The 21775-nt window shown below is 56.9% G+C and overlaps 1 protein-coding gene across 2 annotated transcripts in view; it reads left to right on the forward strand.

Moving 5' to 3' along the window:
• Positions 1–15222, forward strand: part of LOC148135311 (annexin A2-like) — a 51776-nt gene extending 36554 nt beyond the window's left edge. For both annotated transcript variants that reach the window (XM_087985038.1, XM_087985037.1), the window contains exons 3-6: positions 8823–8919; positions 11151–11245; positions 13641–13754; positions 15117–15222. In XM_087985038.1, the coding sequence (XP_087841164.1) occupies positions 8823–8919; positions 11151–11245; positions 13641–13754; positions 15117–15212 (402 nt within the window). In that variant the 3' untranslated portion in view covers positions 15213–15222. The remainder of the gene's footprint in view (positions 1–8822; positions 8920–11150; positions 11246–13640; positions 13755–15116) is intronic.
• Positions 15223–21775: the final 6553 nt, after the last annotated feature.

Genomic DNA, 21775 nt, shown 5'->3' on the forward strand with positions numbered 1-21775 from the left:
CCACCCCAAACCCCTCGATTAGATTCCAGTCTGTAACACCCTCCCGGGTGTCTGTTATTCTGTCTATAACCCACCCCGAACCCCTCGATTAGATTCCAGTCTGTAACTCCCTCCCGGGTATCTGTTATTCTGTATATCACCCACCCCGAACACCTCGATTAGATTCCAGTCTGTAACTCCCTCCTGGGTATCTGTTATTCTGTATATCACCCACCCTGAACCCCTCGATTAGATTCCAGTCTGTAACTCCCACCCGGGTATCTGTTATTCTGTATATAACCCACCCCGAACCCCTCGATTAGATTCCAGTCTGTAACTCCCTCCCGGGTATCTGTTATTCTGTATATAAACCACACCGAACCCCTCGATTAGATTCCAGTCTGTAACTCCCTCCCGGGTATCTGTTATTCTGTATATAAACCACCCCGAAACCCTCGATTAGATTCCGGTCTGTAACTCCCTCCCGGGGAGCTGTTATTCTGTATATAACCCACCCCGAACCCCTCGATTAGATTCCAGTCTGTAACTCCCTCCCAGGTATCTGTTATTCTGTCTAAAACCCACCCTGAACCCCTCGATTAGATCCCAGTCTGTAACTCCCTCCCGGGTATCTGTTATTCTGTCTATACCCCACCCCGAACCCCTCGATTCGATTCCAGTCTGTAACTCCCTCCCGGGTACCTGTTATTCTGTATATCACCCACCCTGAGCCCCTCGATTAGATTCCAGTCTGTAACTGTCTCCTGGGTAACTGTTATTCTGTATATCACCCACCCTGATCCCCTCGATTAGATTCCAGTCTGTAACTCCCTCCCAGGTATCTGTTATTCTGTATATAACCCATCCTGAACCCCTCGATTAGATTCCAGTCTGTAACTCCCACCCGGGTATCTGTTATTCTGTATATCACCCACCCCGAACCCCTCGATTAGATTCCAGTCTGTAACTGTCTCCTGGGTAACTGTTATTCTGTATATCACCCACCCTGATCCCCTCGATTAGATTCCAGTCTGTAACTCCCTCCCAGGTATCTGTTATTCTGTATATAACCCATCCCGAACCCCTCGATTAGATTCCAGTCTGTAACTCCCACCCGGGTATCTGTATTCTGTATATCACACACCCCGAACCCCTCGATTAGATTCCAGTCTGTAACTCACTCCTGGGTATCTGTTATTCTGTATATCACCCACCCTGATCCCCTCAATTAGATTCCAGTCTGTAACTCCCTCCCGGGTATCTGTTATTCTGTATATCACCCACCCTGAGCCCCTCAATTAGATTCCAGTCTGTAACTCCCTCCCGGGTATCTGTTATTCTGTATATAACCCACCCCGAACCCCTCGATTAGATTCCAGTCTGGAACTAACTCCCGGGGTATCTGTTATTCTGTATGTAACCCACCCCGAACCCCTCGATTAGATTCCAGTCTGTAACTCCCTCCCGGGTGTCTGTTATTCTGTATATAACCCACCCCAAACCCCTCGATTAGATTCCAGTCTGTAACTCCCTCCTGGGTATCTGTTATTCTGTATATAACCCACCCCGAACCCCTCGATTAGATTCCAGTCTGTAACTCCCTCCCGGGTATCTGTTATTCTGTATATAACCCACCCCGAACCCCTCGATTAGATTCCAGTCTGTAACTCCCTCCTGGGTATCTGTTATTCTGTATATAACCCACCCTGAGCCCCTCGATTAGATTCCAGTCTGTAACTGTCTCCTGGGTAACTGTTATTCTGTATATCACCCACCCTGATCCCCTCGATTAGATTCCAGTCTGTAACTCCCTCCCAGGTATCTGTTATTCTGTATATAACCCATCCCGAACCCCTCGATTAGATTCCAGTCTGTAACTCCCACCCGGGTATCTGTATTCTGTATATCACACACCCCGAACCCCTCGATTAGATTCCAGTCTGTAACTCCCTCCCGGGGATCTGTTATTCTGTATATAACCCACCCCGAACCCCTCGATTAGATTCCAGTCGGTAACACCCTCCCGGGTATCTGTTATTCTGTATATAACCCACCCCGAACCCCTCGATTAGATTCCAGTCTGTAACTCACTCCTGGGTATCTGTTATTCTGTATATAACCAACCCCGAACCCCTCGATTAGATTCCAGTCTGTAACTCCTTCCCGGGTATCTGTTATTCTGTATATAAACCCCCCTGAACCCCTCGATTAGATTCCAATCTGTAACTCCCTCCCGGGGTATCTGTTATTCTGTATATAACCCACCCCGAACCCTTCGATTAGATTCCAGTCTGTAACTCCCTCCCGGGGATCTGTTATTCTGTATAAATCCCACCCCGAACCCCTCGATTAGATTCCAGTCTGTAACTCCCTCCCCGGGGTATCTGTTATTCTGTATATAAACCACCCCGAACCCCTCGATTAGATCCCAGTCTGTAACTCCCTCCCCGGGGTATCTGTTATTCTGTATATAAACCACCCCGAACCCCTCGATTAGATTCCAGTCTGTAACTCACTCCCGGGTGTCTGTTATTCTGTATATAACACACCCCGAACCCCTCAATTAGATTCCAGTCTGTAACTCCCTCCCGGGTATCTGTTATTCTGTATATAACCCACCCCAAACCCCTCGATTAGATTCCAGTCTGTAACTTCCTCCAGGGTAACTGTTATTCTGTATATAACCCACCCAGAACCCCTCGATTCGATTCCAGTCTGTAACTCCCTCCCGGGTAACTGTTATTCTGTATATAACCCACCCCGAACCCCTCGATTAGATTCCAGTCTGTAACTCCTTCCCGGGTATCTGTTATTCTGTATATAACCCACCCCGAACCCCTCGATTAGATCCCAGTCTGGAACTCACTCCTGGGTATCTGTTATTCTGTATATAACCCACCCCAAACCCCTCGATTAGATTCCAGTCTGTAACTCCCTCCTGGGTATCTGTTATTCTGTATATAACCCACCCCGAACCCCTCGATTAGATTCCAGTCTGTAACTCACTCCTGGGTATCTGTTATTCTGTATATCACCCACCCTGATCCCCTCGATTAGATTCCAGTCTGTAACTCCCTCCCGGGTTTCTGTTATTCTGTATATCACCCACCCTGAGCCCCTCAATTAGATTCCAGTCTGTAACTCCCTCCCGGGTATCTGTTATTCTGTATATAACCCACCCCGAACCCCTCGATTAGATTCCAGTCTGTAACTCCCTCCTGGGTATCTGTTATTCTGTATATAACCCACCCTGAGCCCCTCGATTAGATTCCAGTCTGTCACTCCCTCCCGGGGATCTGTTATTCTGTATATAACCCACCCCGAACCCCTCGATTAGATTCCAGTCGGTGACACCCTCCCGGGTGTCTGTTATTCTGTATATAACCCACCCCGAACCCCTCGATTAGATTCCAGTCTGTAACTCACTCCTGGGTATCTGTTATTCTGTATATAACCCACCCCGAACCCCTCGATTAGATTCCAGTCTGTAACTCCCTCCCGGGTATCTGTTATTCTGTATATAACCCACCCCGAACCCCTCGATTAGATTCCAGTCTGTAACTCCCTCCCGGGTATCTGTTATTCTGTATATGACCCACCCCGAACCCCTCGATTAGATTCCAGTCTGTAACTCCTTCCCGGGTATCTGTTATTCTGTATATGACCCACCCCGAACCCCTCGATTAGATCCCAGTCTGGAACTCACTCCTGGGTATCTGTTATTCTGTATATAACCCACCCCAAACCCCTCGATTAGATTCCAGTCTGTAACTCCCTCCCGGGGATCTGTTATTCTGTATATAACCCACCCCGAACCCCTTGATTAGATTCCAGTCTGTAACCTCCTCCCGGGGTATCTGTTATTCTGTATATAAACCCCCCTGAACCCCTCGATTAGATTCCAATCTGTAACTCCCTCCCGGGGTATCTGTTATTCTGTATATAACCCACCCCGAACCCTGCGATTAGATTCCAGTCTGTAACTCCCTCCCGGGTATCTGTTATTCTGTATATATCCCACCCCGAACCCCTCGATTAGATTCCAGTCTGTAACTCCCTCCCGGGTGTCTTTTATTTTGTATATAACCCACCCCGAACCCCTCGATTAGATTCCAGTCTGTAACTCCCTCCCGGGTATCTGTTATTCTGTATATAACCCACCCCGAACCCCTCGATTCGATTCCAGTCTGTAACTCCCTCCCCGGGGTATCTGTTATTCTGTATATAAACCACCCCGAACCCCTCGATTAGATCCCAGTCTGTAACTCCCTCCCGGGGTATCTGTTATTCTGTATATAAACCACCCCGAACCCCTCGATTAGATTCCAGTCTGTAACTCACTCCCGGGTGTCTGTTATTCTGTATATAACACACCCCGAACCCCTCAATTAGATTCCAGTCTGTAACTCCCTCCCGGGTATCTGTTATTCTGTATATAACCCACCCCAAACCCCTCGATTAGATTCCAGTCTGTAACTTCCTCCAGGGTAACTGTTATTCTGTATATAACCCACCCAGAACCCCTCGATTCGATTCCAGTCTGTAACTCCCTCCCGGGTAACTGTTATTCTGTATATAACCCACCCCGAACCCCTCGATTAGATTCCAGTCTGTAACTCCTTCCCGGGTATCTGTTATTCTGTATATAACCCACCCCGAACCCCTCGATTAGATCCCAGTCTGTAACTCACTCCTGGGTGTCTGTTATTCTGTATATAACCCACCCCAAACCCCTCGATTAGATTCCAGTCTGTAACTCCCTCCTGGGTATCTGTTATCCTGTATATAACCCACCCCCAACCCCTCGATTAGATTCCAGTCTGTAACTCACTCCTGGGTATCTGTTATTCTGTATATAACCCACCCTGAGCCCCTCAATTAGATTCCAGTCTGTAACTCCCTCCCAGGTATCTGTTATTCTGTATATAACCCATCCCGAACCCCTCGATTAGATTCCAGTCTATAACTCCCACCCGGGTATCTGTTATTCTGTATATCACCCACCCCGAACCCCTCGATTAGATTCCAGTCTGTAACTCCCTCCTGGGTATCTGTTATTCTGTATATAACCCACCCTGATCCCCTCGATTAGATTCCAGTCTGTAACTCCCTCCCGGGTATCTGTTATTCTGTATATAACCCACCCCGAGCCCCTCGATTAGATTCCAGTCTGTAACTCCCTCCCGGGTACCTGTTATTCTGTATATAACCCACCCCGAACACCTCGATTAGATTCCAGTCTGTAACTCCCTCCCGGGTATCTGTTATTCTGTATGTAACCCACCCCGAATTCCTCGATTGGATTCCAGTCTGTAACTCCCTCCCGGGTATCTGTTATTCTGTATGTAACCCACCCTGAACCCCTCGATTGGATTCCAGTCTGTAACTCCCTCCCGGGTATCTGTTATTCTGTATATAACCCACCCCGAACCCCTCGATAAGATTCCAGTCTGTAACTCCCTCCTGGGTATCTGTTATTCTGTATATAACCCACCTCGAACACCTCGATTAGATTCCAGTCTCTAACTCCCTCCCGGGTATCTGTTATTCTGTATGTAACCCACCCCGAACCCCTCGATTAGATTCCAGTCTGTAACTCCCTCCCGGGTATCTGTTATTCTGTATGTAACCCACCCCGAACCCCTCGATTAGATTCCAGTCTGTAACTCCCTCCCGGGTATCTGTTATTCTGTATATAACCCACCCCGAACCCCTCGATTAGATTCTAGTCTGTCACTCCCTCCCGGGTGTCTGTTATTTTGTATATAACCCACCCGGAACCCCTCGATTAGATTCCAGTCTGGAACTAACTCCCGGGTATCTGTTATTCTGTATATAACACACCCCGAACCCCTCGATTAGATTCCAGTCTGTAACTCACTCCCGGGTACCTGTTATTCTGTATATAACCCACCCCGAACCCCTCGATTAGATTCCAGTCTGTAACTCCCTCCCGGGTATCTGTTATTCTGTCTATAACCCACCCCAAACCCCTCGATTAGATTCCAGTCTGTAACACCCTCCCGGGTGTCTGTTATTCTGTCTATAACCCACCCCGAACCCCTCGATTAGATTCCAGTCTGTAACTCCCTCCCGGGTATCTGTTATTCTGTATATCACCCACCCCGAACACCTCGATTAGATTCCAGTCTGTAACTCCCTCCTGGGTATCTGTTATTCTGTATATCACCCACCCCGAACCCCTCGATTAGATTCCAGTCTGTAACTCCCACCCGGGTATCTGTTATTCTGTATATAAACCACACCGAACCCCTCGATTAGATTCCAGTCTGTAACTCCCTCCGGGTATCTGTTATTCTGTATATAAACCACCCCGAAACCCTCGATTAGATTCCGGTCTGTAACTCCCTCCCGGGGAGCTGTTATTCTGTATATAACCCACCCTGAACCCCTCGATTAGATCCCAGTCTGTAACTCCCTCCCGGGTATCTGTTATTCTGTCTATACCCCACCCCGAACCCCTCGATTCGATTCCAGTCTGTAACTCCCTCCCGGGTACCTGTTATTCTGTATATCACCCACCCCGAACCCCTCGATTAGATTCCAGTCTGTAACTCCCTCCCGGGTATCTGTTATTCTGTATGTAACCCACCCCGAACCCCTCGATTAGATTCCAGTCTGTAACTCCCTCCCAGGTATCTGTTATTCTGTCTATAACCCACCCCGAACCCCTCGATTAGATTCCAGTCTGTAACTCCCTCCCGGGTATCTGTTATTCTGTCTATAACCCACCCCAAACCCCTCGATTAGATTCCAGTCTGTAACACCCTCCCGGGTGTCTGTTATTTTGTATATAACCCACCCGGAACCCCTCGATTAGATTCCAGTCTGTAACTCCCTCCCGGGTATCTGTTATTCTGTATATAACCCACCCCGAACCCCTCGATTAGATTCCAGTCTGTAACTCCCTCCCGGGTATCTGTTATTCTGTATATAACCCACCCCGAACCCCTCGATTAGATTCCAGTCTGTAACTCCCTCCCGGGTATCTGTTATTCTGTCTATAACCCACCCCGAACCCCTCGATTAGATTCCAGTCTGTAACTCCCTCCCGGGTATCTGTTATTCTGTATATAACCCACCCCGAACCCCTCGATTAGATTCCAGTCTGTAACTCCCTCCCGGGTATCTGTTATTCTGTATATAACCCACCCCAAACACCTCGATTAGATTCCAGTCTGTAACACCCTCCCGGGTGTCTGTTATTCTGTCTATAACCCACCCCGAACTCCTCGATTAGATTCCAGTGTGTAACTCCCTCCCGGGTATCTGTTATTCTGTATATCACCCACCCCGAACACCTCGATTAGATTCCAGTCTGTAACTCCCTCCTGGGTATCTGTTATTCTGTATATCACCCACCCTGAACCCCTCGATTAGATTCCAGTCTGTAATTCCCACCCGGGTATCTGTTATTCTGTATATAACCCACCCCGAACCCCTCGATTAGATTCCAGTCTGTAACTCCCTCCCGGGTATCTGTTATTCTGTATATAAACCACACCGAACCCCTCGATTAGATTCCAGTCTGTAACTCCCTCCCGGGTATCTGTTATTCTGTATATAAACCACCCCGAACCCCTCGATTAGATTCCGGTCTGTAACTCCCTCCCGGGGAGCTGTTATTCTGTATATAACCCACCCCGAACCCCTCGATTAGATTCCAGTCTGTAACTCCCTCCCGGGTATCTGTTATTCTGTCTAAAACCCACCCTGAACCCCTCGATTAGATCCCAGTCTGTAACTCCCTCCCGGGTATCTGTTATTCTGTATGTAACCCACCCCGAACCCCTCGATTAGATTCCAGTCTGTAACTCCCTCCCAGGTATCTGTTATTCTGTCTATAACCCACCCCGAACCCCTCGATTAGATTCCAGTCTGTAACTCCCTCCCGGGTATCTGTTATTCTGTATATAACCCACCCCGAACCCCTCGATTAGATTCCAGTCTGTAACTCCCTCCCGGGTATCTGTTATTCTGTATATAACCCACCCCGAACCCCTCGATTAGATCCCAGTCTGTAACTCCCTCCCGGGTATCTGTTATTCTGTATATCACCCACCCCGAACACCTCGATTAGATTCCAGTCTGTAACTCCCTCCCGGGTATCTGTTATTCTGTATGTAACCCACCCCGAATTCCTCGATTGGATTCCAGTCTGTAACTCCCTCCCGGGTATCTGTTATTCTGTATGTAACCCACCCCGAACCCCTCGATTGGATTCCAGTCTGTAACTCCCTCCCGGGTATCTGTTATTCTGTATATAACCCACCCCGAACCCCTCGATAAGATTCCAGTCTGTAACTCCCTCCTGGGTATCTGTTATTCTGTATATAACCCACCCCGAACCCCTCGATTAGATTCCAGTCTGTAACTCCCTCCCGGGTATCTGTTATTCTGTATGTAACACACCCCGAACCCCTCGATTAGATTCCAGTCTGTAACTCCCTCCTGGGTATCTGTTATTCTGTATATAACCCACCTTGAACCCCTCGATTAGATTCCAGTGTGTAACTCCCTCCCGGGTATCTGTTATTCTGTATATAACCCACCCCGAACCCCTCGATTAGATTCCAGTGTGTAACTCCCTCCCCGGGCTATCTGTTATTCTGTATATAACCCACCTCGAACCCCTCGATTAGATTCCAATCTGTAACTCCCTCCCGGGGTATCTGTTATTCTGTATATAACCCACCTCGAACCCCTCGATTAGATTCCAGTCTGTAACTCCCTCCCGGGTATCTGTTATTCTGTATATCACCCACCCCAAACCCCTCGATTAGATTCCAGTCTGTAAACTGTATTAATTGTGCATTCTACAGCCAATGGCATGGGGTTCTCTGGCCACCCTGAAACCGTACGCGAGCTTTAATGTCGACGAAGATGTGGATGCTTTGAAGAAAGCAATTGATGCGAAAGGTATTTAAATGATCTCTGAACCTTCACAGCCCGTGCTCTCCTCCCCTGCTGTTCCAGCTCCCGCCTGTTGGGTGCAGAGGGCGACAGAGAGCAGCGTTGGCTCTCCAATTCTGGTGGGGTCAAAGCAGAGGGCGCTAGCACCACTCAGTGGCAACATGTGGAACTGTGATCTGCCATGCCACCCATCTCTGTGAGCAGAGGGGATTCTCTGCCTCAGCGCTGACCCTCCGATAGCACCCGCTCCCTCAGCGCTGACCCTCTGATAGCACCCGCTCCCTCAGCACTGACCCTCCGACAGTATACGCTCCCTCAGCACTGACCCTCCGACAGTATACGCTCCCTCAGCGCTGACCCTCCGACAGTGCCCGCTCCCTCAGCGCTGACCCTCCAATAGCACCCGCTCCCTCAGCGCTGACCCTCTGATAGCACCCGCTCCCTCAGCACTGACCCTCCGACAGTATACGCTCCCTCAGCACTGACCCTCCGACAGTATACGCTCCCTCAGCGCTGACCCTCCGACAGTGCCCGCTCCCTCAGCACTGACCCTCCGACAGTATACGCTCCCTCAGCGCTGACCCTCCGACATGCCCGCTCCCTCAGTGCTGACCCTCAGACAACACCCACCCCCTCAGTGCTGACACTCCGACAGTGCCCGCTCTCTCAGCGCTGAGCCTCACATAGCGCCCACTCCCTCAGCGCTGACCCTCCGACAGTGCCTGCTCCCTCAGCACTGATCCTCCGACAGCACCCACTCCCTCAGCACTGACCCTCCAACAGCGTCCGCTCCCTCAGCGCTGACCCTCTGACAGCGCATGCACCCTCAGCACTGACCCTCTGACTGTGCCCGCTCCCTCAGCACTGACCCACGGACAGCGCCCACTACCTCAGCACTGACCCTCTGACAGTGACCCCTCCCTCAGCACTGAACCTCCTACAGCGCCCGCTCCCTTAGCACTGACCCTCCCACAGCACCCACTCCCTCAGCACTGACCCTCCCACAGCACCCACTCCCTCAGCACTGACTCTCCCACAGCACCCGCTCCCTCAGCACTGACCCTCCCACAGCACTCACTCCCTCAGCACTGACCCTCCCACAGCACCCACTCCCTCAGCACTGACCCTCCCACAGTGCCCGCTCCCTCAGCACTGACCCTCACACAGCACCCACTCCCTCAGCACTGACCCTCCCACAGCACCCACTCCCTCAGCACTGACCCTCCCACAGCACCCACTCCCTCAGCACTGACCCTCTCACAGCACCCACTCCCTCAGCACTGACTCTCCCACAGCACCCGCTCCCTCAGCACTGACCCTCCCACAGCACCCACTCCCTCAGCACTGACCCTCCCACTGTGCCCGCTCCCTCAGCACTGACCCTCCCACAGCACCCTCTCCCTCAGCACTGACTCTCCCACAGCACCCGCTCCCTCAGCACTGACCCTCCCACAGCACCCTCTCCCTCAGCACTGACCCTCCCACAGCACCCACTCCCTCAGCACTGACCCTCCGATAGTGCCCACTCCCTCAGCACTGACCCTCCACAGCACCCACTCCCTCAGCACTGACCCTCCGACAGCGCCCACTCCCTCAGCACTGACCCTCCGACAGTGCCCACTCCCTCAGCACTGACCCTCCCACAGCGCCCTCTCCCTCAGCACTGACCCTCCCACAGCACCCCCTCCCTCAGCACTGACACTCCCACAGCGCCCGCTCCCTCAGCACTGACCCTCCCACAGAGCCCACTCCCTCATCACTGACCCTCCCACAGCACCCCCTCCCTCAGCACTGACCCTCCGACAGTGCCCACTCCCTCAGCACTGACCCTCCAACAGCGCCCACTCCCTCAGCACTGACCCTCCGACAGTGCCCACTCCCTCAGCACTGACCCTCCGACAGCGCCCACTCTCTCAGCACTGACCCTCCGACAGTGCCCACTCCCTCAGCACTGACCCTCCACAGCACCCACTCCCTCAGCACTGACCCTCCGACAGCGCCCACTCCCTCAGCACTGACCCTCCGACAGCGCCCGCTCCCTTAGCACTGACCCTCCGACAGTGCCCACTCCCTCAGCACTGACCCTCCCACAGCACCCACTCCCTCAGCACTGACCCTCCCACAGCACCCACTCCCTCAGCACTGACCCTCCGACAGCGCCCACTGCCTCAGCACTGACCCTCCGACAGTGCCCACTCCCTCAGTACTGACCCTCCCTGTCTTGTTTCTGTGCCCAGGGGTGGATGAGGCATCCATTGTCCGTATCCTGAGTAACCGTACGTTGGAGCAGAGGGAGCTCATTGCAAAAGCTTTCGAGAAGAAATTCAAGACTGTAAGTGCCGATACAAAATCTTCCTACAGCAACAACCCCCCTGCATTCATGTAGCACTTCCCAAAGCAAACCATACTCTGGCTCCTCGCAGGAATGGTCTTCTGAGGATATTTGACTCTGAGTCACATGACGAGCTATTTAGGCCAAGCGACCAAACATTCGGGGACAGAGGCTGAATGGAAGGGTGGAATGTGAGAGTGTGAAAGAGTGGGAGAGGTAGGGATGGAGGGAAGGAAGGAGGGAGAGAGAGAGAGAGGGAGAGGGAGAGAGCGATGCCTCTTGTTTAGGGAGCGAATTCCTGAGCTCAGGCCCCCCCGGCACTGCCACCAATGGCTGGGCGGTGGGAATTGGGAGATGCTGAAAAGGCAGGGATCTCGGAGGGTTGTAGGAGGTTATCAAGATAGGGAAGGGGTGTAGGGCCTGCAGGAGGTTGTAGATCTCAGCGCTGACCCACCCACAGGGCCTACTCCCTCAGCACTGACCCACCGATGGTGCCCGCTCCCTCAGCGCTGACCCACCCACAGGGCCTACTCCCTCAGCACTGACCCACCCACAGGGCCTACTCCCCCAGCACTGACCCACCGATGGTGCCCGCTCCCTCAGCACTGACCCTCCCACAGCACCCACTCCCTCAGCACTGACCCTCCCACAGCGCCCACTCCCTCAGCACTGACCCTCCCACAGCGCCCACTCACTCAGCACTGACCCTCCCACAGCGCCCACTCCCTCAGCGCTGACCCTCCCACAGCGCCCACTCCCTCAGCACTGACCCTCCCACAGCGCCCACTCCCTCAGCACTGACTCTCCCCAAGTGCCCGCTCCCTCAGCACTGACCCTCCCACAGCGCCCACTCCCTCAGCACTGACCCTCCCACAGCGCCCACTCCCTCAGCACTGACTCTCCCCAAGTGCCCGCTCCCTCAGCACTGACCCTCCCACAGCACCCACTCCCTCAGCACTGACCCTCCCACAGTGCCTACTCCCCCAGCACTGACCCACCGATGGTGCCCGCTCCCTCAGCACTGACCCTCCCACAGCACCCACTCCCTCAGCACTGACCCTCCCACAGCGCCCACTCCCTCAGCACTGACCCTCCCACAGCGCCCACTCACTCAGCACTGACCCTCCCACAGCGCCCACTCCCTCAGCACTGACTCTCCCCACAGCACCCACTCCCTCAGCACTGACCCTCCCACAGCGCCCACTCCCTCAGCGCTGACCCTCCCACAGCACCCACTCCCTCAGCACTGACCCTCCCACAGCGCCCGCTCCCTCAGCACTGACCCTCCCACAGCACCCACTCCCTCAGCACTGACCCTCCCACAGCGCCCGCTCCCTCAGCACTGACCCTCCGACAGCACCCACTCCCTCAGCACTGACCCTCCGACAGCGCCCACTCCCTCAGCACTGACCCTCCCACAGCGCCCACTCCCTCAGCACTGACCCTCCCACAGCGCCCGCTTCCTCAGCACTGACCCTCCGATAGCGCCCACTCCCTCAGCACTGACCCTCCCACAGCACCCACTCCCTCAGCACTGACCCTCCGACAGCGCCCACTCCCTCAGCACTGACCCTCCCACAGCGCCCGCTCCCTCAGCACTGACCCTCCGACAGCGCCCACTCCCTCAGCACTGACCCTCCCACAGCACCCACTCCCTCAGCACTGACCCTCCGACAGCGCCCACTCCCTCAGCACTGACCCTCCCACAGCACCCACTCCCTCAGCACTGACCCTCCGACAGCGCCCACTCCCTCAGCACTGACCCTCCCACAGCGCCCGCTCCCTCAGCACTGACCCTCCCACAGCGCCCGCTCCCTCAGCACTGACCCTCCGATAGCGCCCACTCCCTCAGCACTGACCCTCCCACAGCGCCCACTCCCTCAGCACTGACCCTCCCACAGCGCCCGCTCCCTCAGCACTGACCCTCCGATAGCGCCCACTCCCTCAGCACTGACCCTCCCACAGCACCCACTCCCTCAGCACTGACCCTCCGACAGCGCCCACTCCCTCAGCACTGACCCTCCCACAGCGCCCGCTCCCTCAGCACTGACCCTCCGACAGCGCCCACTCCGTCAGCGCTGACCCTCCCACAGCACCCGCTCCCTCAGCACTGACCCTCCGACAGCGCCCACTCCCTCAGCGCTGACCCTCCCACAGCACCCGCTCCCTCAGCACTGACCCTCCGACAGCGCCCACTCCCTCAGCGCTGACCCTCCCACAGTGCCCACTCCCTCAGCACTGACCCTCCGACAGCGCCCACTCCCTCAGCGCTGACCCTCTGTGTTAGGCCTCTGAGTGTGATTGCCAGTGAGGGGAACAGTTAGTGTGAGCTGTGAAATGATGGTGTGATCTCGCTGAGTGTGGGCTCGCTGTCATTGTTTTCCCTGCTCTGTAGACCCTGGAGACTGTGCTGGCGAAGAAACTCTCAGGTTATTTGGAGAACACCATGCTCACTTTGTTAAAGTCACCTGCAGCGCTCGATGCTCAGGAACTGAAGGACGCAATGAAGGTACACTCCTTGCTGCTCCCCACTCACACCCAGTTTCTCTCCCCCTCCCCCTCGCCCTCCTCACTGTCCTTTGCCCCTCTCTACCGCTTTTGGCTTGTCTCAATCCCCTTCCTTGTCTGTCTCCTTCTCCTCTCTTCCTGCAGCCTCTTTGCTCTGTCTCTGTTCCTCTCCCTCTCTCTCCCTCTCCATCTCACTCCCTCTGCTATCCTCTCTCTCTGTCTTTCTTCGTCATCTCTCTCTTGCCCTCTGATTTCCTTTTTTCACTATTCTCTTCCTCTCCCCACCCTGACCCACTCCTCCTTTGTCACTTGTCTCTCCTTCTTTTCTCTCTCCCTCTCTCTCTCTCTCTCTCTCACACACTCTTTCTTGATCTTTCTCTCTCTCTCTCTCTTTCTTTTTCTTGTTCTCCCGCTTTGTCTCTTTGTGTGTCTATGTCTCTCTCTCTCTCTCTCACTCTCACACACACACAGAATCTCTCTCCCTTTTTCTGTCTCTATCTTTGTCCCTCTCTCTCATTTTCTCTTGTTCTCCCTCTCTTTCTCTCTCTCTGTTGGTCTCTGTCAGTCTGTCTGTCTCTCTCTCTCTCTGTCTCTGTCTGTCTGTCTTCTTCTCTCTCTCTCTCATTCTCCCTCTCTGTCTCTCTCTCTCATTCTCCCTCTCTGTCTCTCTCTCTCTGTCTCTCTCTCTCTGTCTCTCTGTCTCTCTCTCTTTCTCTGTCTCTGTCTCTCTCTCACACACACACACACAGAATCTCTCTCCCTTTTTCTGTCTCTCTATCTTTGTCCCTCTCTCTCTCTCTTTCCTTTTTTCTCTCATTTTCTCTTGTTCTCCCTCTCTCTCTCTCTCGCTCCCTCTCTTTTGGTCTCTGTCAGTATGTCTCTCTCTGTCTGTCTGTCTGTCTGTCTCTCTCTGCCTCTCTCTCTCTCATTCTCCCTCTCTGTATCTCTGTTTGGTCTCTCTCTCTGTCTGTCTCTCTCTTTCTTGTTCTCTCTCTCATCGTCCCTCTCTGTGTCTCTGTTTTGGTCTCTCTCTGTCTCTGTCTCTCTCTCTTTCTTTCTCCATCTTTCTATCTTTGTCTCTCTCTGTCTCTCTCTCTCTCTCTCTCTGTGTCTCCCTCTCTTTCTGTGTCTGTCTCTCTTGCTCTCACTCTGTAAATCCCTTTCTCTCTGCTCCTCTGAATTCTTCCTGCTCCTTCTCCCCCCTCAGGGAGTCCCAGCCCCCTTGGCCAACCCCGACAGAGCCCCCAAGTGCAGCCGGTGTCTAGTTCCCTGATCCTTAGTCCCCGAATCCCTGGCAAACGCCACTACGGCGGTGACCTGCAGCCGGGAATGGGCCTGATCTTTCCGATATCTGTTCCGACAGGGATTGGGCACGGACGAGGACACTCTGATCGAAATCCTGGCCACTCGATCCAACCGGGAGTTACAGGAGATCAAGGCCGTGTACAAGGAAGGTTAGTTGAGGGACACGTGGGTCCCCGGGAGATTAGACTAGCTCCTTCCCCGAGCCCTTCATGGTCAAAAATCCCCCCATTTCTTGCCCTCCCCCCCCCCCCGTCTCGCAGTCAGTGAGCGATTCCTCCATCTCCTCCCTTCTTAGCCCCTTTCTCTCTCTCTCTCTCTCTGCAGGAAGGATTTCTACTGGTTTGCCCACTTTACAAACCCTTTTTCCAGGCTGTGTCTCGCGAGACCTAGGGGTGGGGTGGGGTTAGGGGGTGGTCAAGGTGATGGCTGAGTGGCGTTATGGCTGGACTGTTAACCCAGAGACCGCCCCCCCGCCCCAGGTAATGTTCTGGGGACCCGGGATCGATTTCAACAAATAATAAAAAACAAATTCTGGATTTAAGAGCGTAAATGACGGCTGAACCCTTCAACTCCCCTCCCTCCCCCACCAAACTCTGCCGAGGACACGCAAGTCCTGGGCCTCCCCCATCACCTTACCACCCGACGCCTGGAGGAAGATCGCCTCATCTTTCGCCCCGGGACCCTCCGATCACATGGGATCAATGTGGATTACGCCAGTTTCCTCATCTTCCCCTCCCCCCCCCACCCCCCTCCACTACCTTATCCCAGATCCAGCCCTCCAACCGCCATCTTGAACTATCCTACCCACCTTCCTTCCCACCTATCCCCCACTGTACCCTCCCCCCCCGACCTGTCACCATCACCCCCCACCTCCAACTCCCTATTGCCTTCCCAGCTACATTGTCCCCCCCCCACACACACAGCCCCAAACCCCCTCCCATTTATCTCTCAGCCCCCTTATGCCCGAAACATCGATTCTCCTCCTCGGACGCTGCCTGACCTGCCGTCCAGCGCCCCACTCTCGACTCTGATCTCCAGCATCTGCAGTTCCTCACTCCCCTCCCCGGTCTGGCCTACACGTGACTCCAGTCCACGCAGCACCGTCATTGACCTGTACAGGGAGGGCTCAGAGGGATATGGGCCCAAGTGCTGGCATACGGGACTCGCTTAGGTCAGGCTATCTGGTGGGCACGGACGGATTGGGCCAAAGTGTCTGTTGGCCACGCTGTACACCTCCTAACTGCCCTCGTGGCAAATCAGAGGGGGGGGGGCAGATAAAGAACATGAAAAAAGAGAGCAGCTCCCCGCTGGGCTCAAAGTAAAGCCGCAACACCACGGTCCAACTCGGACATCTCTCCCTCGCACAGCCCCCTCCCCTCAATCCCATCAGATCTACACCTCAGTCTGTCTCCGGAACATGTCCTCTGTGACGGGGAGCCCCACACGCTCTGCCGTTCTCTGGGTGAGGACGTTTCTCCTGATCTCAGTCCCACCCTGTCTCCTTCAAACTGTGACCCCCCCCCCCCAACTTCCCCGATTCTGCACTCACCCCCGTCTGGTAACTCCTACATCCTAGGCACTCCCCCCGCCTTTCTGCCCAAACCAGCCCAAAATGTCCGTCCACACTAACCCCATTTCCCTTCACTCTTCCTAATCCTTCCCTATCCGTGTATTGGTCCCAATGCCTTCTTAAAGATGTTGTTAACGTACCCCCCTCATCCCACTAGCATCTCCTTGCAAAGGCGTGCCCCCCCCCCCCGTTTGAGAAAAAGCCTCCCCTTCATTCTTCCCCCTCCAACCTTCAACTGATGTCCTCGATCCCCTCTGAGGACTGAGCGCCTCTCGGTGCCTTTCATGATCTTATACACTTCTGTAAGGTTCCTCTGACCTCCCCCCCGCCCCCCCCCCAAAACCCTCAGTCTCCTACGTTCTAAAGGAATGAAAAGTCCTCGCTTGTCCAACCTCTCCCTATAACTCAATCCCTTGAGTCCTGCCCTTTTGAATTTGTTCTACCCTCTTTCCAGAGGGCAAAGCTTCCCACAGTAAGGTGACCGCGTCTCTTGCGATTTTTGACAAGGTTTGTAGCTCAGGCTGTCAGTTTGCTCGCTGAGCTGGAAGGTTTGTTCTCTGACGTTTCGTCACCACACTGGGTAACATCATCAGTGAGCCTCTGGTGAAGCGCTGGTGTTAGTGACCCGTTTTCCACTGACTTGTCTTGGTCTGTTGTGGTGGGTGATGTCACTTCCGGTTCCTTTTTCTGAGAGGTTGGTAAACGGGGTCCAAATCTCAGAAGAGGAACCGGAACACCCTTTTATGGGCACGCCATCGAGAGCGTTCTGTCTGGATGTATCACTGCCTGGTATGGCAACTGTACCATTCAAGATCGGAGACGGTTACAGAGAATGGTGAGCTCGGCCCGGACAGTCACAAAGGCCAACCTCCCATCTATAGAATCCATCTCCCAGGCCCCACTGTCAAGGAAAGGCCGCCAGCATTCCCAAAGATCCACCCCACCCTGGCAATGTTTTTCCACAACCTCTACCATCAGGGAGAAGGTACAGAAGCCTGAACACACGCACCAGCTGGTTTCGAAACAGCTTCTACCCTCCTGTTGTTAGAATACTGAATGGACTCACAAACTCTTCACATTCGCCCGTACCTGTATTTTTGTTTTTGCCGCTGTTTACCTGTTATTTACTTCTCTATGTGACTTAACTCTGTGATCTGTCTGTGTTGCTCACAAGACAAAGCTTTTCACTGTGTCTCGGCCCACGTGACATTCCATTCCCTTCACCTCACCTCACCCCACCCCACCCCACCCCACCCCACCCCACCCCACCCCACCGCACCCCACCCCACCTCACCCCACCTCACCCCACCCCACCCCACCCCACCCCAACTCACCCCACCTCACCCCACCCCACCCCACCTCACCCCACCCCACCTCACCTCACCTCACCCCACCCAACCCCACCCCACCCCACCTCACCCCACCTCACCCCACCCCACCCCACCCCACCTCACCTCACCCCACCCCACCCCACCCCACCCCACCCCACCCCACCTCACCCCACACCACCTCACCCCACCCCACCCCACCCCACCTCACCTCACCTCACCACACACCACCCCACCCCACCCCACCACACCCCACCCCACCTCACCTCACCTCACCTCACCCCACCCCACCTCACCCCACCCCACCTCACCCCACCTCACCCCACCTCACCCCACCCCACCCCACCCCACCCCACCTCACCCCACCCCACCTCACCCCACCCCACCCCACCTCACCCCACCTCACCCCACCCCACCTCACCTCACCCCACCCCACCTCACCCCACCCCACCTCACCTCACCCCACCCCACCCCACCCCACCCCACCCCACCCCACCTCACCCCACCCCACCCCACCTCACCCCACCCCACCCCACCTCACCCCACCCCACCCCACCCCACCTCACCTCACCCCACCCCACCTCACCCCACCCCACCCCACCTCACCCCACCCCACCCCACCCCACCTCACCTCACCCCACCCCACCTCACCCCACCCCACCTCACCTCACCCCACCCCACCACACCCCACCCCACCTCACCTCACCCCACCCCACCTCACCCCACCCCACCCCACCCCACCTCACCCCACCCCACCCCACCTCACCCCACCCCACCCCACCCCACCCCACCTCACCTCACCCCACCCCACCTCACCCCACCCCACCCCACCTCACCTCACCCCACCCAACCTCACCTCACCTCACTCCACCCCACCCCACTCACCCAACCCCACCCAACCTCACCCCACCCCACCTCACCTCACCCCACCCCACCCCACCCCACCCCACCCCACCCCACCCCACCCAACCTCACCCCACCCCACCTCACCTCACCCCTCCCCACCCCACCTCACCTCACCTCACCCCACCCAACCTCACCCCACCCCACCTCACCCCACCCCACCCCACCTCACCCCACCTCACCTCACCCCACCCAACCTCACCTCACCTCACTCCACCCCACCCCACTCACCCCACCCCACCCAACCTCACCCCACCCCACCTCACCTCACCCCTCCCCACCACACCCCACCCCACCCCACTCACCCCACCCCACCCCACCTCACCTCACCCCACCTCACCTCACCTCACCCCACCCAACCTCACCCCACCCCACCTCACCTCACCCCACCCCACCTCACCCCACCTCACCTCACCTCACCCCTCCCCACCCCACCCCACCCCACCCCACCTCACCTCACCTCACCCCACCCCACCCCACCTCACCTCACCTCACCCCTCCCCACCCCACCTCACCTCACCTCACCTCACCTCACCCCACCCCACCCCACCTCACCTCACCTCACCCCTCCCCACCCCACCCCACCCCACCCCACCTCACCTCACCTCACCTCACCTCACCTCACCCCTCCCCACCCCACCACACCCCACCCCACCCCACCCCACCCGACCCCACCCCACCCCACCCCACCTCACCTCACCCCACCCCACCTCACCTCACCTCACCCCACCCCACCTCACCCCACCCCACTCACCCCTCCCCACCCCACCCCACCTCACTCCAACCCAACCCCACTCACCCCACCCCACCCCACCCCACCTCACCTCACCCCACCCAACCTCACCTCACCCCACCCCACCTCACCCCACCTCACCTCACCTCACCCCTCCCCACACCACCCCACCCCACCCCACCTCACCTCACCCCACCTCACCCCACCCCACCTCACCCCACCTCACCTCACCTCACCTCACCCCTCCCCACCCCACCCCACCCCACCCCACCCCACCCAACCTCACCTCACCCCACCCCACCTCACCCCACCTCACCTCACCTCACCCCTCCCCACCCCACCCCACCCCACCCCACCTCACCTCACCCCACCTCACCCCACCCCACCTCACCCCACCTCACCTCACCTCACCCCTCCCCACCCCACCCCACCCCACCCCACCCCACCCCACCCCACCCCACCTCACCTCACCCCACCTCACCCCACCCCACCCCACCCCACCCCACCCGACCCCACCTCACCCCACCCCACCTCACCTCACCCCACCCCTCCCCACCTCACCCCACCCCACCTCACCTCACCTCACCCCTCCCCACCCCACCCCACCTCACCCCACCCCTCCCCACCCCACCCCACCCCACCCCACCCCACCTCACCTCACCTCACCTCACCCCACCCCACCCCACCTCACCTCACCTCACCTCACCTCACCCCACCTCACCTCACCCCACCCCACCCCACCTCACCTCACCCCACCCCACCCCACCACACCCCACCCCACCCCACCCCACCCCACCTCACCTCACCTCACCTCACCCCACCCCACCTCACCCCACCCCACCCCACCTCACCTCACCTCACCTCACCCCACCCCACCCCACCCCACCCCACCCCACCCCACCTCACCTCACCTCACCCCACCCCACCCCACCCCACCCCACCCCACCCCACCCCACCTCACCCCACCCCACCTCACCCCACCCCACCCACCCCACCCCACCCCACCACACCCCACCTCACCTCACCTCACCTCACACCACCCCACCCCACCCCACCCCACCTCACCCCACCCCACCTCACCCCACCCCACCCACCCCACCCCACCCCACCACACCCCACCTCACCTCACCTCACCTCTCACCTCACACCACCCCACCTCACCCACCCCACCCCACCTCACCTCACCTCACCTCACCCCACCCCACCCTCCCACCCACCCCACCCCACCCTCACCTCACCTCACCCCACCCACCCCACCTCACCCACCCTCACCCCACCCACCCCACCCCACCCCACCTCACCTCACCTCACCCACCCCACCTCCACCCACCACCCACTCACCTCACCTCACCCCACCCCACCCACCCCACCCTCACCCCACCCACCCCACCTCACCCTCACCCTCACCTCACCCCACCCACCCCACCTCACCCCACCTCACCTCACCTCACCTCACCCCACCCCACCCCACCCCACCCCACACCCACCCCACCTCACCTCACCTCACCTCACCCTCACCCCACCTCACCCCACCCCACCTCACCTCACCTCACCCCACCTCACCCCACCTCACCTCACCCCACCCCACCCACCCCACCTCACCTCACCTCACCCCACCCCACCCCACCCCACCTCACCTCACCTCACCCCCCCACCTCACCCCACCCACCCCACCCACCCACCCACCCCACCTCCCACCCCACCTCACCCCACCTCACCCCACCTCACCCCACCCTCCCCACCTCACCCCACCCCATCCTCACCCACCTCACCCCACCCCACCCACCCCACCCCGACCTCACCCCACCTCACCCCACCCCACCTCACCCCACCCACCCCACCCACCTCACCCCACCCCACCCCACCCCACCTCACCCACCCACCCCACCCCACCCCACCCACCCCACCCACCCCACCCCACCTCACCTCACCCACCTCACCCCACCCCACCCCACCCACCCCACCTCACCCCACCCACCCCACCCCACCCCACCTCACCTCACCCACCTCACCTCACCCCACCTCACCCCACCCCACCTCACCTCACCTTCACCTCACCCCACCTCACCCCACCTCACCTCACCCCACCCCCTCACCCCACCCCACCTCACCTCACCCCACCCCACCTCACCCCACTTCATCCCACCTCACCCCACCTCACCCCACCCCACCCCACCCGACCT

This window comes from Chiloscyllium plagiosum, unplaced genomic scaffold (assembly GCF_037043375.1).
Source record: "Chiloscyllium plagiosum isolate Xiang-an unplaced genomic scaffold, Cpla_swu_hap1 HiC_scaffold_50, whole genome shotgun sequence".
NCBI classification, from domain to species: Eukaryota; Metazoa; Chordata; class Chondrichthyes; order Orectolobiformes; family Hemiscylliidae; genus Chiloscyllium; species Chiloscyllium plagiosum.